Below are 12,768 nucleotides of genomic sequence, written 5' to 3'. Positions count from 1 at the left end.
TCACCTATGTGTTAAGGTTTAAGCTATTGTGCATGTCAGGCAGGCCAATTTTGGCTAGAACTGGCTTTGTCTAGTAAGATAGCTTAGAAATTGTGGTGAGTTAGTTCTGGGCTGACTCAAATTCCTTCATTAATAAACATTAAGAGGTGTCTTTGTGAACAGAAGACTTCAAAGTTGTACAACAAGATAAAGAGGGTGCATGAGTGGTTCAGCGGTAGAATGCTCGCCTTCCACACAGGAGACCCGGGTTCAATTCCCAGACCATGCACCCGGTAAAAAAAAAGATAAAGGGATACAAGTGGGGCCAGTCATGTGTATCATGAGGTTTTATAGCCCAAAGTAAAGATTATATAGTTATAAATTATCATTACAAAGATCAAGGCATTTGGGTTATAGTTCAGTAGTTTCCGGTATTGACTTTTGGCTATTCTACAATATGCTGGATAGAAAACGGCATCTATATAATGATTTAGTAACTATAATCATTTGTTAACTCAACTCTCAGTTACAGCCTGGGGGGACCCCCAATATATAAGTTTATTCAGTTTTTTATTTCTTCGTGTATCAGTTTCAGCAGTTTGTGTATTTCTAGGAATTTGTCCATTTCAACAAGGTTATCTAGTTTGCTGTCATACAATTGCTTATAATATTCCCTTATAATCCATTTTATTTCTGTAAAGTCAGTAATAATGTCCCTTCTTTTCTTTCTGACATTCGTAACTTGAAAATTCTTGCTTTTTTTTTTTATGAGTTTAACTAAAAGCGTGTCAATCTTGGTGCTGTTTTCAAAGAGCCAACTTTCAGTTTCATTTTCTGTTATTGTTTTTCTGTGCTCTTCTGGTAGATTGGATTGTGTACTCCAGTTTGGACATAATTGGTCTTGGTCTGCATTCTGGTAGGTATGGACCCATTGTAAATAAGATCTCTTCAAGATGTTTTTCAATTAAGGTATGGCCCCACTGAATCAGGTTGGGCTTTAATCCAGATTACTGGAGTCCTTTACAGTCAGAGTGAAATCAAATGGAGAGAGAAGCCAGGTAAGACAATTATGTGCATTGCCATGTGACAAAAAGCCAAGGACCAAGGATCCCTGGCAGGCAGCCCCAGAATACCTCTGGGAGAAAGCATCACTTTTCTGACACTTCAGCTTTGGATTTCTCCTGCCTCAAGACCATGAGCCAATAAATTCCTATAGTTTAAGCCAGCCCATTTCATGTAATCTATTCTAGCAGCCATGAAACTTAAACAACTCTATTCTATTTATTTCTGCTCTAAACTGTATTATTGCCTTCCTTCTGCTTCTTCGGATTTATTTTGCTCCTGTTTTTCTAGTTTTTTAAGGTGAAAGGTTAGATTATTGACTTGAGGTCTTTCTTCATTTTTTAATTTAGGAGTTTACAGCTATAAATTTCCCTTTGACCACTGCTCTTATTGTATTCTATAACCCTTTGTAATGTTGTGCTTTCATTTTCATTTATCTCAAAGTATCTTCTGCTTTCCCTTATGATTTCTTTATTAACCCATTGATTACTTGGGAGGATGTCATTTAATTTCCTCATATTTGTTAATGTCCAAAATTTCTTTTTGTTATTTCTGGTTTTATTCCATTGTGGTCAAAGAAGATTCGCTGGATGCTTTCAGTCCTTTTTACTGTACTGAGCCTTGTCTTATGGCCTATTCTGGAGAATGTCCCATGCATGCTTGAGGAGAACGTGTATTCTGCTGTTGCTGGGTTGGGGATCCTTTTTCCCTGGGTCCCCTTTGTGGGAGCCAGTGTGCAAGTAGTGGAATAGTGGGCTTTTCAGCTTTTTACTTTTCCTCTTGGGTCCTGCCTTTCTGGAGTGAGAGGAAACGCAAATGCCAAATTAACCTAATTTCTTCCTGATGCCCTTCCAGTTTCCAAAGGCCTCTGAGTATGTGTAGCTTCTCCATAATGGATTTTCTTCCTGGATATATTATGCCATGAAATGTGTCTCTTCCCCACAATCAAAAAAAAAATGGTACTTTTGCATTTACCCTATTGTCAGCAGCTGCCTCTGAAACTTCCTCACTCATCAGTTGGTCAGTGCTTCTTTAATCACATCCTGAATTCGGCCCAGACTATCGTATTAATAGCAGACCAAGAAAGTGCTGGTTTGGTGAGATTAGAACTTTTACCAGCTATAATAAATCCCCACATGCCCTCACTGGCAAGGCCTAGGCTAGTGTCACTAAAATTGTTCATTCTACTACTGTTTCCCCCACCAGGAAGACAGTAACCACAACCTCTTCCTTCCCTGTGGTTGTATCTATAAAGGATACATCTGGCTGCAACTAAGAAAACCTATCCAACAGTAAGTTAAATAATTAAGAATTTATTTTTCTCATGTAATAAGTAGTCTGGGAACAGACAATTCAAGGCTGATGAAGTTGATCAGGATATCATTAAGGACCCAGACTCTCCCCATTATTCCACTCCAGCATCCATAGCACGAAGATTTCATCCATATGTTTGTTGCCTCCCAAGACCAAGTTCTGTCATAGGGGTAGGGTACAGAGACAAAAGACATGCAGCATATTGAAAAGTTTTTCCAGAAGCTCCACCCAACTTATGCCTCATTATTTAAATCTAGGTTACATGATCATCCCTACACCAATCACTGAAAAGCAGTAAAATGGTTATGGGAATTGCAGATAAGTTAGTATCTTCATCAAACTCTAAAAGATGCATTTCCCTCTGTCAGCATCTCTGTAAATCAGTCAACAAGTTTTAAAGAATTGTGTAAGACTCTATTCAATGTCTTCCCAGTCCTTTGATAGTCCCCTTATCAGCAGTGACTTATGAGAGATCTCACTCATTTGTTCACATCACATTCTCTAACAGAATTTTTACTATTACCCCCAAATCAGTTGACTCAAATTCTAGGGATTTTAATTTGTCTGTCTGCATCATTCTTAGTAGTCCCATAATGTAGCAGGTATGGATTGTTCCATAAATGAGGTGCTAGGATTGGCACACTGCCATAGTATTCAAAAGCAAATTAAGCTGCCTCTAAGCCCCCAGTGACTTGTCAAAGTGGAAAAGTATTCCATTCTCAATCAAGTCTGGATAGGGCAAATAACTGTCCGATTTTGTCCAAGACTGGTGATTCCCTGGGATGCAGGGCCTTCAGTGTTAAAACTGAGTCAGTCCCAAGCAAACGAGAACAGTTGATCATCCTAAATTTTGGACAATCATTAGTTTACAAGCCTCCCCCTTACCAGACTATAGATGCTGAAGGGCAAGCAATATGTCTAATGACTTTTTATATACCTACACCTAGTGCTTGGGTCTAAATAGGCTTTCAATAATTTTTTTTTCAAATGTGCAAAGTTATTTTTCTTGGCAATTTAAAAATACATAACCATTTAAACTGAATACACATTACGTTAGTATTTTATTTCCTTACTGTACAACTATTACTATAAGGAACAGCTCCATTCAGTTAAAACCTAAAGAATACCATCAGCTTTTCCTGTCTTTTTTTTTAAGAGCATTAGTAAATATATAATTTGCTACTCTTTTTAAAATGCTTTGAAAAATTGCAATATCGTAGTTCACATAAAGCCCCTTAAAATCTGATGTCACTTTTCTAATACAACTTATGTGGACAGCTTACTCGAACACCATAGTACTTGGAACCTTGAGTAGGGCATGAGATTTTGTAGGTTTGTCCAGAGTGATGCCCCAGTAAATCCCAGAGTGATTTGAACAGTGAATAAAAAAGTATTTGCGAAGTCCCCTTGGAGGAATGGTGAGAAAGGGGGAAAATTCAACCTCCCCAAGTGGAGAATTCTTGATATTCTCACAAGCAGTGGGGACAACCAAAGCAATAGGCTGAGCCCCCAATCTTGGGGCTTGTTCATATGAAACTTAACCCCGCAAAGGATAGGCTAAGCCTACTTAAAATTAGGCCTATGAGTCACCCCCAAGAGAACCTCTTCTGTTGCTCAAATGTGGCCTCTCTCTCTCAGCCAACACGACAAGCAAACTCACTGCCCTCCCCCTCTCTACATGGGACATGAGTCCTAGGGGTGTGGACCTTCCTGGCAACGTGGGACAGAAATCCTAGAATGAGCTGGAACTCAGCATCAAGGGATTGAGAAAACCTTCTCGACCAAAAGGGAGAAGAGTGAAATGAGACAAAATAAAGTGTCAATGGCTGAGAGATTCCAAATAGAGTCTAGAGGTTATCCTGGAGGTTATTCTTACACATTAAATAGATATCACCTTGTTATTAACGTGTACTGAAGAGGCTGGAAGGAACTGCCTGAAAATGTAGAGCTGTGCTCCAGTAGCCATGTTTCTTGAAGATGATTGTCTAATGATATAGCTTTTGCAATGTGACTGTGTGATTGTGAAAACCTTGTGTCTGATGCTCCTTTTATCTACATTATCATCAGATGAAAAAAACACATAGATTAAAAATAAATAAATAATAGGGGGAACAAATGTTAAAATAAATTTAGACGATTGAAATGCTAGTGATCAATGAAAGGGAGGGGTAAGGGATATGGTATGTATGAATTTTTTTCTGTTTTCTTTTTATTTTTCTGAATTGATGCAAATGTTCTAAGAAATAATCATGATATTGAATATACAACTGTGTGATGATATTGTGAGTTATCAATTATATAACAAGAACGGAATGATCATATGGTAAGAATGTGTTTGTATGTTGTTATGTATCATAAAAATAAATAAATAACCTTGAGGGGGGAAATTAAATGAGGATTAAAGAACTTGGCTTTTCTGGGGTATTGGACAGTTTTAAACTGGCACAATCACTACTTACCTGAAAGTGTCACAAGCTAAAAAATATCAGTTATACTGTCTCCCCTCAAAAAAAAATCTGATGTCACAGGATGTGAAAATTAAGGGTAAATAATGACGCACTTTTCTTAGGAAGACCCTCCTGGTAGAGGAATTCAATACTAAGCAGGTTACAGAAATATAAGAAATAATCACAGTTATTAGTACCAGAATTGCTGATAACTTGCATGAAGTTCATTTGTCACATTTTAAAATGGTTTGAATTTCAAAAGATTCCACAGAATAGAATTTTAAATTTCATATCAATTAAATCAGATAAATGATGCTAGTTAAAAACTACATTCCTAAAATATGGGAACCTGAGGTTACTGTTTTATTTAAAGTGTGACTATAAAATAGAGTATTTTAAAACATAAATACCAGATTTTTATTTATTAGATTCAGTTTTTCCATTGCTAAACACTTAAACCAGTAATGCTGCTATTCAAATTCATATTTTGGAATTTCTTTCTAACTTAGTCATAAAAACCAATGTTACTTCATGTTTCACTTCTGCACTTTAAATGGGCAAAACTATCCCATTTTTGCATTATTTTTATTATTTTGAATTAGTTTTCCTCCTCAAATCAATTATATTCTAAAAGAGAAAAAATAGTCACTATTAAGTATATTTAAAAAGTGAATGTGAGGGATCGGTGGTAGAATGCTGGCCTTTCATGCAGGAGACCCAGGTTCGATTCTCGGACCATGCACTCCCCCCCAAAAAAAGTGAATGTAAGATAAAACACATTTTAAAACTGGGATTTAAAAATGTTTTGAGTGGGGTGCACAGGTGGTTCAGTGGTTAAATGCCTGCCTTCCATGCAGGAGACCAAGGTTTGATTCCTGGACCATGCATCGCCCCCCCCAAAAAAAAAGTTTTGAGTAAAAGCTGTATCATTGGAAGTATGAAGCCTTTACTTTGCTATTTTGAGGCTATAATACTCATGTTATGTGTATACTAAGAAAAATTATAGTCATACTTTATAATTCTTAAAAAGTCTCAGAAATAGATAAGTTAGGAGCTTTGAGTACAACAAAGCTATTTTGTCTCTCCATGACATTGACATTAAACATTACATTCCATCCCTCTACCTATAGAGATTTCACATTTTCTTTTCTCATATTTATTTTAAATACATTTTTCTTTCTTGGTGTAAATTCCTCAACAACAAAAGTGCATTCAAGTCCCTGATCTAGTAATATTTTATATTTGTGGCTCCCTTCACCATAAGTACATATTAACAACATCTACAATACCAAGTCTGTTTTTTGAAAAAGTATTGTTTAAATTCTGGATCTTATTTTTCATGTTATCTAAAGATTAAAAGATTTCCCCTTGGATTGGACAGTACAATTTCAATCATATATTGCCTTTTTAAAAAAACAGTGCAGCTTTTTAAAAGAGCAACTCACTTTCTAGTTATCTTCATTATTCTAAATTGAACTATTCACAAAATGATTAAAGTGAAAAATTTTTTATTCTGTATCCTGTACTATGAATATTAACATAGTACATTATACTTTCAAATTCCACTGTTGGAGTCTTACATCTAAGCAAGTTTTAGATGCTACCTATATTCCATTTTGCTTCTGAGAAACCTGGCCTATTTCCATGCAAAAGGAGGCATATTTTAAGATTGCTAGTAATATTCATATTAACTGTTCAACTTAATGAATACAAGACATTTTAAAAAACTGGAATGGAATTGTTTAGACCCATGAAGTTCCTTGATTTTTAACTTTATTATGATATAACTTTTTATGTCCCAAGTTTTGTTTATAATGATAAATAATTTTCCCTTAATTCTGAGTTTGGGAAAAAATGATAGGAGAGGATTTGTAAACAGTAGCCTTGTTTCTCTTCATAGTCATGCTATTACTCACACTTTCATCAACCTCTTGGTGATAGTTTCTTTGGCCTGAAATAAGTTGGAAAACTCATCACACTTGAGGAAAAAAAACTGACTTTGTACAACCATGTCTGGAATTCCAGTTTACCATCAAAAAACATGCACAGAGAAGATTTTCTTCTTTTGATTCCTGTACATAGTGAGGAACTCTACACAACTTCTTTATATTTTGGCAGATTTGTACATATAAAATATACTTGACTTATAAATTTTCTCCTGGCTGGTACTGTGGCTCTGTGGCAGTGAAGTAGTATAGAATTTGGATATATTCAAATGATGATCATTTATCAGGGTCCTTCTTTCAGCAAAGGTTCATCAATTTTTGTAGGAATTCTGGACAGCCCTGAGAGCAAGGCATCCTGTATCCTCGTTCAACCTGCTCCAGCACTTTGCAGTTTACCATGTCTAGATATGGTGCTCTGCCCTTCATTACCAGTTCTGTCTGTAGAATTCCAAATGACCACACATCAGACTTTATTGTAAAGTGACCGTACAATGCAGCCTCAGAAGCTGTCCATGTGATTGAAAAATTACCTTGTCTTGCAGTATATTCACTGTCTTCAGTTAACCTTGCTAAACCAAAATCTGCTGTTCTGCACACAAGGTTTTCTCCTATAAGAATATTAGCAGCTCAAAGGTCAAAGTGAATATAGTTCATTCTTTCAATATATGCCATGCCATCAGCAATGTGATCAGCCATATCAACCAGTTGTGGGAGCTTCAAATACTTTCCATCTCCCTCCTTAAGGAAATACAGTAAACTCCCTTTTGACATAAATTCAGTGACAATGTAAATTGGCTCTTCAGATACAACGGCATATAGTGGAACAAGTTTATCCTGTCTTAATTTCTTCGTGATCTGAGCCTCTTGAAGAAAAGCTTCTGGCATCATTGTACCTGGTGTTAGTGTTTTGATTGCTACTTTTGTAGTTCCATTCCATGTTCCCATCCATCCATAATTCACCAGAATATCCTTGTTCTAGTTTAACCAAGTTGCAAAGATTCTGGAGGGACTTTCCAAGCATTTTTTGCTAGACCTTGAGTATGAGGTTTCAAAGTTGGACACACAGTTGTCAACTTATGGCATAAACCATCAACATGCTCTGTGTAGTGTTTTACCAGTTTCTTTAGAGTATCTGCTCTGGTTGTGATGTGGTATCCACCATTATCAAGTTTCCTAATTTTGTAGTTTTTCACAATGTCACCTTTTAACCTCATGTCAATCACGAATGGAGAGGAAATAGTCACCTTTTATCGTTTCACTCTCTCTTACTAAGAAAATACCTCATTTATTGTCAGGATTCAGAAGTAATCTTTTCTCCTCCTTTTGCCAAAATACCATTTTTCTGCCTGAATGGAACCTGCGGGTGTTACATAATTGCTAGAAATATAAACATTTTTTCCTGTAGCAATTGATCTTGCTTCCCACCAGTCTCCCTCCCTATTGTTAATTATTTGAAAGCTTTCACCCTTCTTAAATGAAAGGTCTTCTGTAGTTCTAGGTCCATAATTACATAAAACCACAAATAGTAACACCATCTATTAAACCAGTAGTATATGAAGTTGGCACCACCAAGAATGAGGAAGATGCTCCTCCAAAAGGTGCCACCCCTAAGGATCCTCCAAATGTTTTTATGGAAAGATTGCTAAAATTAACAGGTGTTCCCTTTGCGGATGATGACAGTGACATTGCAGTGTCCTCTGCTCCACAATGGCTGCACTTGTGCTGACAGGCTCTGGGGTAGCTTCAGTTCTATATTTAATGGCCGAACTTTTGTTCTTTTTACTTTTAATGCAGCCCATTATCAAATCTGTTCCCTGGCTGTGATCGCTTAGAGTGCTGCCGTGGCAGCTCAGGTGGAGGGGAGGGACGGCCACTAGTGGCGAGACCCACAGGGCCCTCTGGTACCCAGTGGTGGCAGCTTCCAATAAATTTTTAATAAATAAACAAACTGATGCATGAATGAGATTAAAAACAGAAGTTAAAAAAAAATCCAAGGCCTAAGCCCCATCAGAAGTTATTTGAACCAAAAGAAATCAGTTAAACTTCCAACTTCCTAGTTATCCTTTCCTGGTTTAAAAAGGCCATGACCTCGGAGCAGGGGCACATTCCCCCAAGCACACTGTCACCATGATTTCTAAATCATTTATTTCCAATTTGATGGATTTGATAAGCATCAGGCAAACTTGCATCACATTTTGAATCTGCTTTTCAGAAGACAACACAACTCCAGATGTAAGCAGAATATTAGGAAAGCATGAACTTCTGAAGATACACATAAAGTTCTTAGCACGGTTCCTGGCACATGGCAAGCATTCTAGTAGAGTTTTTGGTTATGATTATTATGATGATTAATTTTCCCATGCCCACATCACCTACCCCCTTTACCAATCATTTCAGTGAAGCTGCTCTGCGTCTCCAGCCTTAGTCAACACCTGACCCAGGAAGTTTTCTACAACCACAGGAATGGCACACATCTCTTAGAGATATTAACAAGTTGCCAACCACCTGCCAGTGTTCACCAAGCCTCCTCCGAGTTGGATGGCGCCCAGAGTGATGACACTGCTTTCAAGCGTTCAGAACCCCTTGTCAGCACATTCCCTCCAGAGTATAGTGAAAACGCTTCTGCAGTTTTTTCTGCCTTATTGTATCCTTTTCTACTTGTCCCCCTGATATTGCTGTACCCCCTTTAAATCTTTTTTTTTCCCTTTTTGCCTTTTCTCTTACTTCTACAAACCTTCTGTATAAGCTGGAGTTGTTGTAAGAGCTAGTGTGTTTTCTTTCATCTTGAGGGGAGACTGTTATATTTGTACCAGGTGTTATCTGATGATCACTTAAAGCAAAAGAGCACAAGTCACAGGTGATTATAACAGTTCTGACTCCACATTTCCTGAAGTTTTGTGGTTTCCCTGAAAAACTGACAGAAAATTGCCTCATTTTCATGCCTAGCTTAAAAGAGTGTGCCTAGAAAGAACTGTTTTTCAATCTGCTTGTCCCTTCCCCTTATCCATGTGGCTAACTTCTATACTCTCCATGGCACATGGCAAAGTTTCACCCCTCTGTTCTGCAGTACCCTGCACCCAGGATGATTCAGACTATTCTTTTTGTCATGTGTTCTGGTTTGCTAAAGCTGCCAGAATGTAATATATTAGAAATGGGTAAGCTTTTACAAAGGGAATTTGTTAACTTATAATTTACAGTTCTTAGGCCTTGAAAATGTCCCAACTCAAGGCATCAAGAGGATGATACCTGGGCTCTAAAGACAGGCTGCCAGCATTCAGACACCTCTGCACATGGGAAGGCACATGGCCGGCGTCTGCTGGTCCTTCTCTCCCAGTTTTGTTGCTTTCAGCTTCTGGCTTCAGTGACTTCCTCTCTATTTTCTGTGGTTCCTCTCTTAGCTTCTCCAGGATTTTTCTCTAAACTTCTCTACGGGGCTTCTGTGAGCTTCTCTTAATTTCATTTCTTCTGACTGCTGAAGTCACACTTCTCCTTTTAAAGCCTTCAGCTGATCGGATGAAACATCTCTCATTGCTGAAGGCAATCTTCTCAGTTCATTGTAGATAGAATCAGTCATAGATACAATCAACTGATAATTTAAGTCCACAAAATGTCCTCAGAGTAACAGGCTGGTGCTTGCTTGACCATCAACTGGGCACCATTACCTGGCCAAGCTGACACATAAGCCTCATCATCACATCATGTGACTGGCTAAGCTGATCTCAGAGGCCTTGCATACACACACACACACACACACACACACACACACACCTCCCACATTCCTGTTATACCAAAGTTTTCCTCTCCCTGCTCTCTCCTTATCCTCAAGACACAGTTTGCTTCAGGCATCTTCCCTTCAGGGCATCACAGGGATATTCCCGAATCAGCCCACTGGAAGCCCAGTTGTTAGATCTACAGCCAGACTTTATCACTCTCAAAATTCTACAGAATTTTTTCAACACCCTGTACAGGTTTCTGGGTTTTTTTGTGACTCTTAAAACTCCATATTTACCACCAACTAATGTAATAGCCCCTTCAGAGTCAATACCTACTTCAGTTCAAAGGGCATTTCTTAACCTGTCTCTCCATTGTTAACCCTTTTGTGGTATTCTCACTGGCACATCCCTGACCAGGGAGGAAGAGGAGTACCTTATGGTATTGGTTTCAAACAGGAAGTCCCTCCTCCCAGAACCAAGGTGAAAAGGCTCAGCCTTTCCTAACACCCTGGAGGAAGTCAGCAACCTCAATTGTGATTGATCCTCAAAAAGTGCCAAGGAATGAAGATATGCCAGGGTTAATGTATGTCCTTGTTTCAGAAAAGAGAGTGGCTGCTGTTGGCCAAAGGGGAGCCCCTGAGCTTAGGATATGAACAAAGAGTCCCTGCCAGCACCTTTTATGTGATCATGCCATCCCGCTCCCTCACTCTGCTGGTCAAGACGGTAGCCTCACGGGAACTGATGCTGCCCAGCCCTTTTCCCCTGCTACCTGAGGACCCACCTGATGACAGCCTTAGGACTGTGGAGGTAAGTGGGGCCCAGACCTTACAAACCCAGGGGACAGACAGAGGGGAAGAAGAGAATGGAGTTTGAGGTGGGATGAGGGAAAAGAGTGAGCCAATGGGGGATGAATGGGGGAAAAGAAGGAGATATGGGTCCAAGGGGTGTGGTAAGAGTGTCAGAGACGGAATCAAGGATGAGAACTGAGGCTAGGTGGTAGTAAACCTTGGATTAAGGCAGCAGAGATGAAGAAAAAGGAGACTGGCTTAAGGAAAATGAAGCTCAAGAACAAAGAATTGGGAGAGGAGGTTGTGGGGTGAGAAGGGTAGTAGGTCCAGGCAAATGATTAGGAATCAGTGCCAGCCTGGACAGCATAAGTGATATACACACACCGGAAATCTGATTAAAATGAATACCCTATAGAGGAGAAAAGGGGAAGTCATAGAAGGGAAACCTGAATAGAACACAAAAGGTACATGGACAGATTAGAGGCACTCCCAGCTCCAGGTTAAATATTTGATTCTTGCTTTCATTTTTGCACTGGCTGGATATCCTGCCCCCAATTCCCATCCCTACTCTTGGCATGCAGAGGAGATTGTAAGGCTAGAAAAGAAGGGTAATTGCATTTGGGGAATAAAAAAGAAAGAAGAGGATATAATGGAAGGTAGAGGAAGAAAGGAAGAAAGGCGGAGAGAGACAAAAAGGAAAGAATGAAGAAATATCAGCCCCTGAATGAATAAGCATGTCTCTGTGTGCTTATTTTTGTGTCCCTAAGTGTGTTTACGTGCTTGGGTCTTACATCTGAGTCTGTGTCGATATGCCTGCGCACATCTGTTTAATGGTGGGTCCTTACAGGTCTGATTCTCTGTGTTATGTGGGTGTGGTGTGTGAGCGTATACCTGTGTTCCTGTGCATCTATTTCTGTGGACAGTAAGAAGGAAAAGCAGCCAATGTAGGAACCTAGGATAGGAAAGGCTTCAAAATGAGACACTGATGCAAAGGAGGGAGCAGCTCTGAAGGCCAGTCTCTCTCCTCCTCCTCCGCCTCCTCTCCTGCCTGGGTCTGGAATCTGTGATTCCTCTCTGCCAGCCTCTCCAGGCGGAAGGTGGGAGGGACAGCCCTAGGCACGGAGAACTAAAGCCACCTAGCTGCTGGATGGCTGGCTTATGTGCAGAAAGGACAGAGCCTGGGATTGTGCTCTCAAGCTAAAGGCGGCCACGGGGAGGCGGAGAGAGGTGGGCACGAGTGGCCGTGGCTCACTCAGTGTCTCACTTCAGGGCCAATGGTTTCTGGCACAGGATGTTGTGGCCGGAAAACCTGACTGTTCAGGAATGCTGTACTGGCAAGTCCTTCCGTTGGGCTCACCTCACAGGCCCAGAACCTTGTGTACTCTCCGCCCGCACTAGCCTCGCAGACTGTGAGCCCCCACCCGCCCTCACAGCTGCCCTCACTGTATCCCTGGTAACCCTCCGAACCCTGGGACCCGACCCACTTCTGGGGGCTGAAGTGCTCATATCCCTCGGGGTT

The 12,768-nt window shown here is 39.7% G+C and overlaps 1 protein-coding gene and 1 pseudogene across 3 annotated transcripts in view; one reads left to right on the top strand and one right to left on the bottom strand.

Moving 5' to 3' along the window:
• M1AP (meiosis 1 associated protein) overlaps positions 1-12,768 on the top strand; it is a 120,398-nt gene that overhangs the window by 105,602 nt on the left and 2,028 nt on the right. For 2 of the 3 annotated variants that reach the window (XM_077134680.1, XM_077134679.1), the window contains exon 8: positions 11,062-11,268. The exons of the other annotated variant lie outside the window; for it this stretch is intronic. In XM_077134680.1, coding sequence (XP_076990795.1) covers positions 11,062-11,268 — 207 coding nt within the window. The remainder of the gene's footprint in view (positions 1-11,061; positions 11,269-12,768) is intronic. 3 annotated transcript variants of the gene reach the window in all.
• On the bottom strand, positions 4,638-8,752 carry LOC143661058 (tyrosine-protein kinase Yes pseudogene; annotated as a pseudogene).

The sequence above is a fragment of the Tamandua tetradactyla genome, chromosome 17, assembly GCF_023851605.1.
Source record: "Tamandua tetradactyla isolate mTamTet1 chromosome 17, mTamTet1.pri, whole genome shotgun sequence".
Classification (NCBI taxonomy): Eukaryota; Metazoa; Chordata; class Mammalia; order Pilosa; family Myrmecophagidae; genus Tamandua; species Tamandua tetradactyla.
This window is presented reverse-complemented; position numbering and strand designations above follow the sequence as displayed.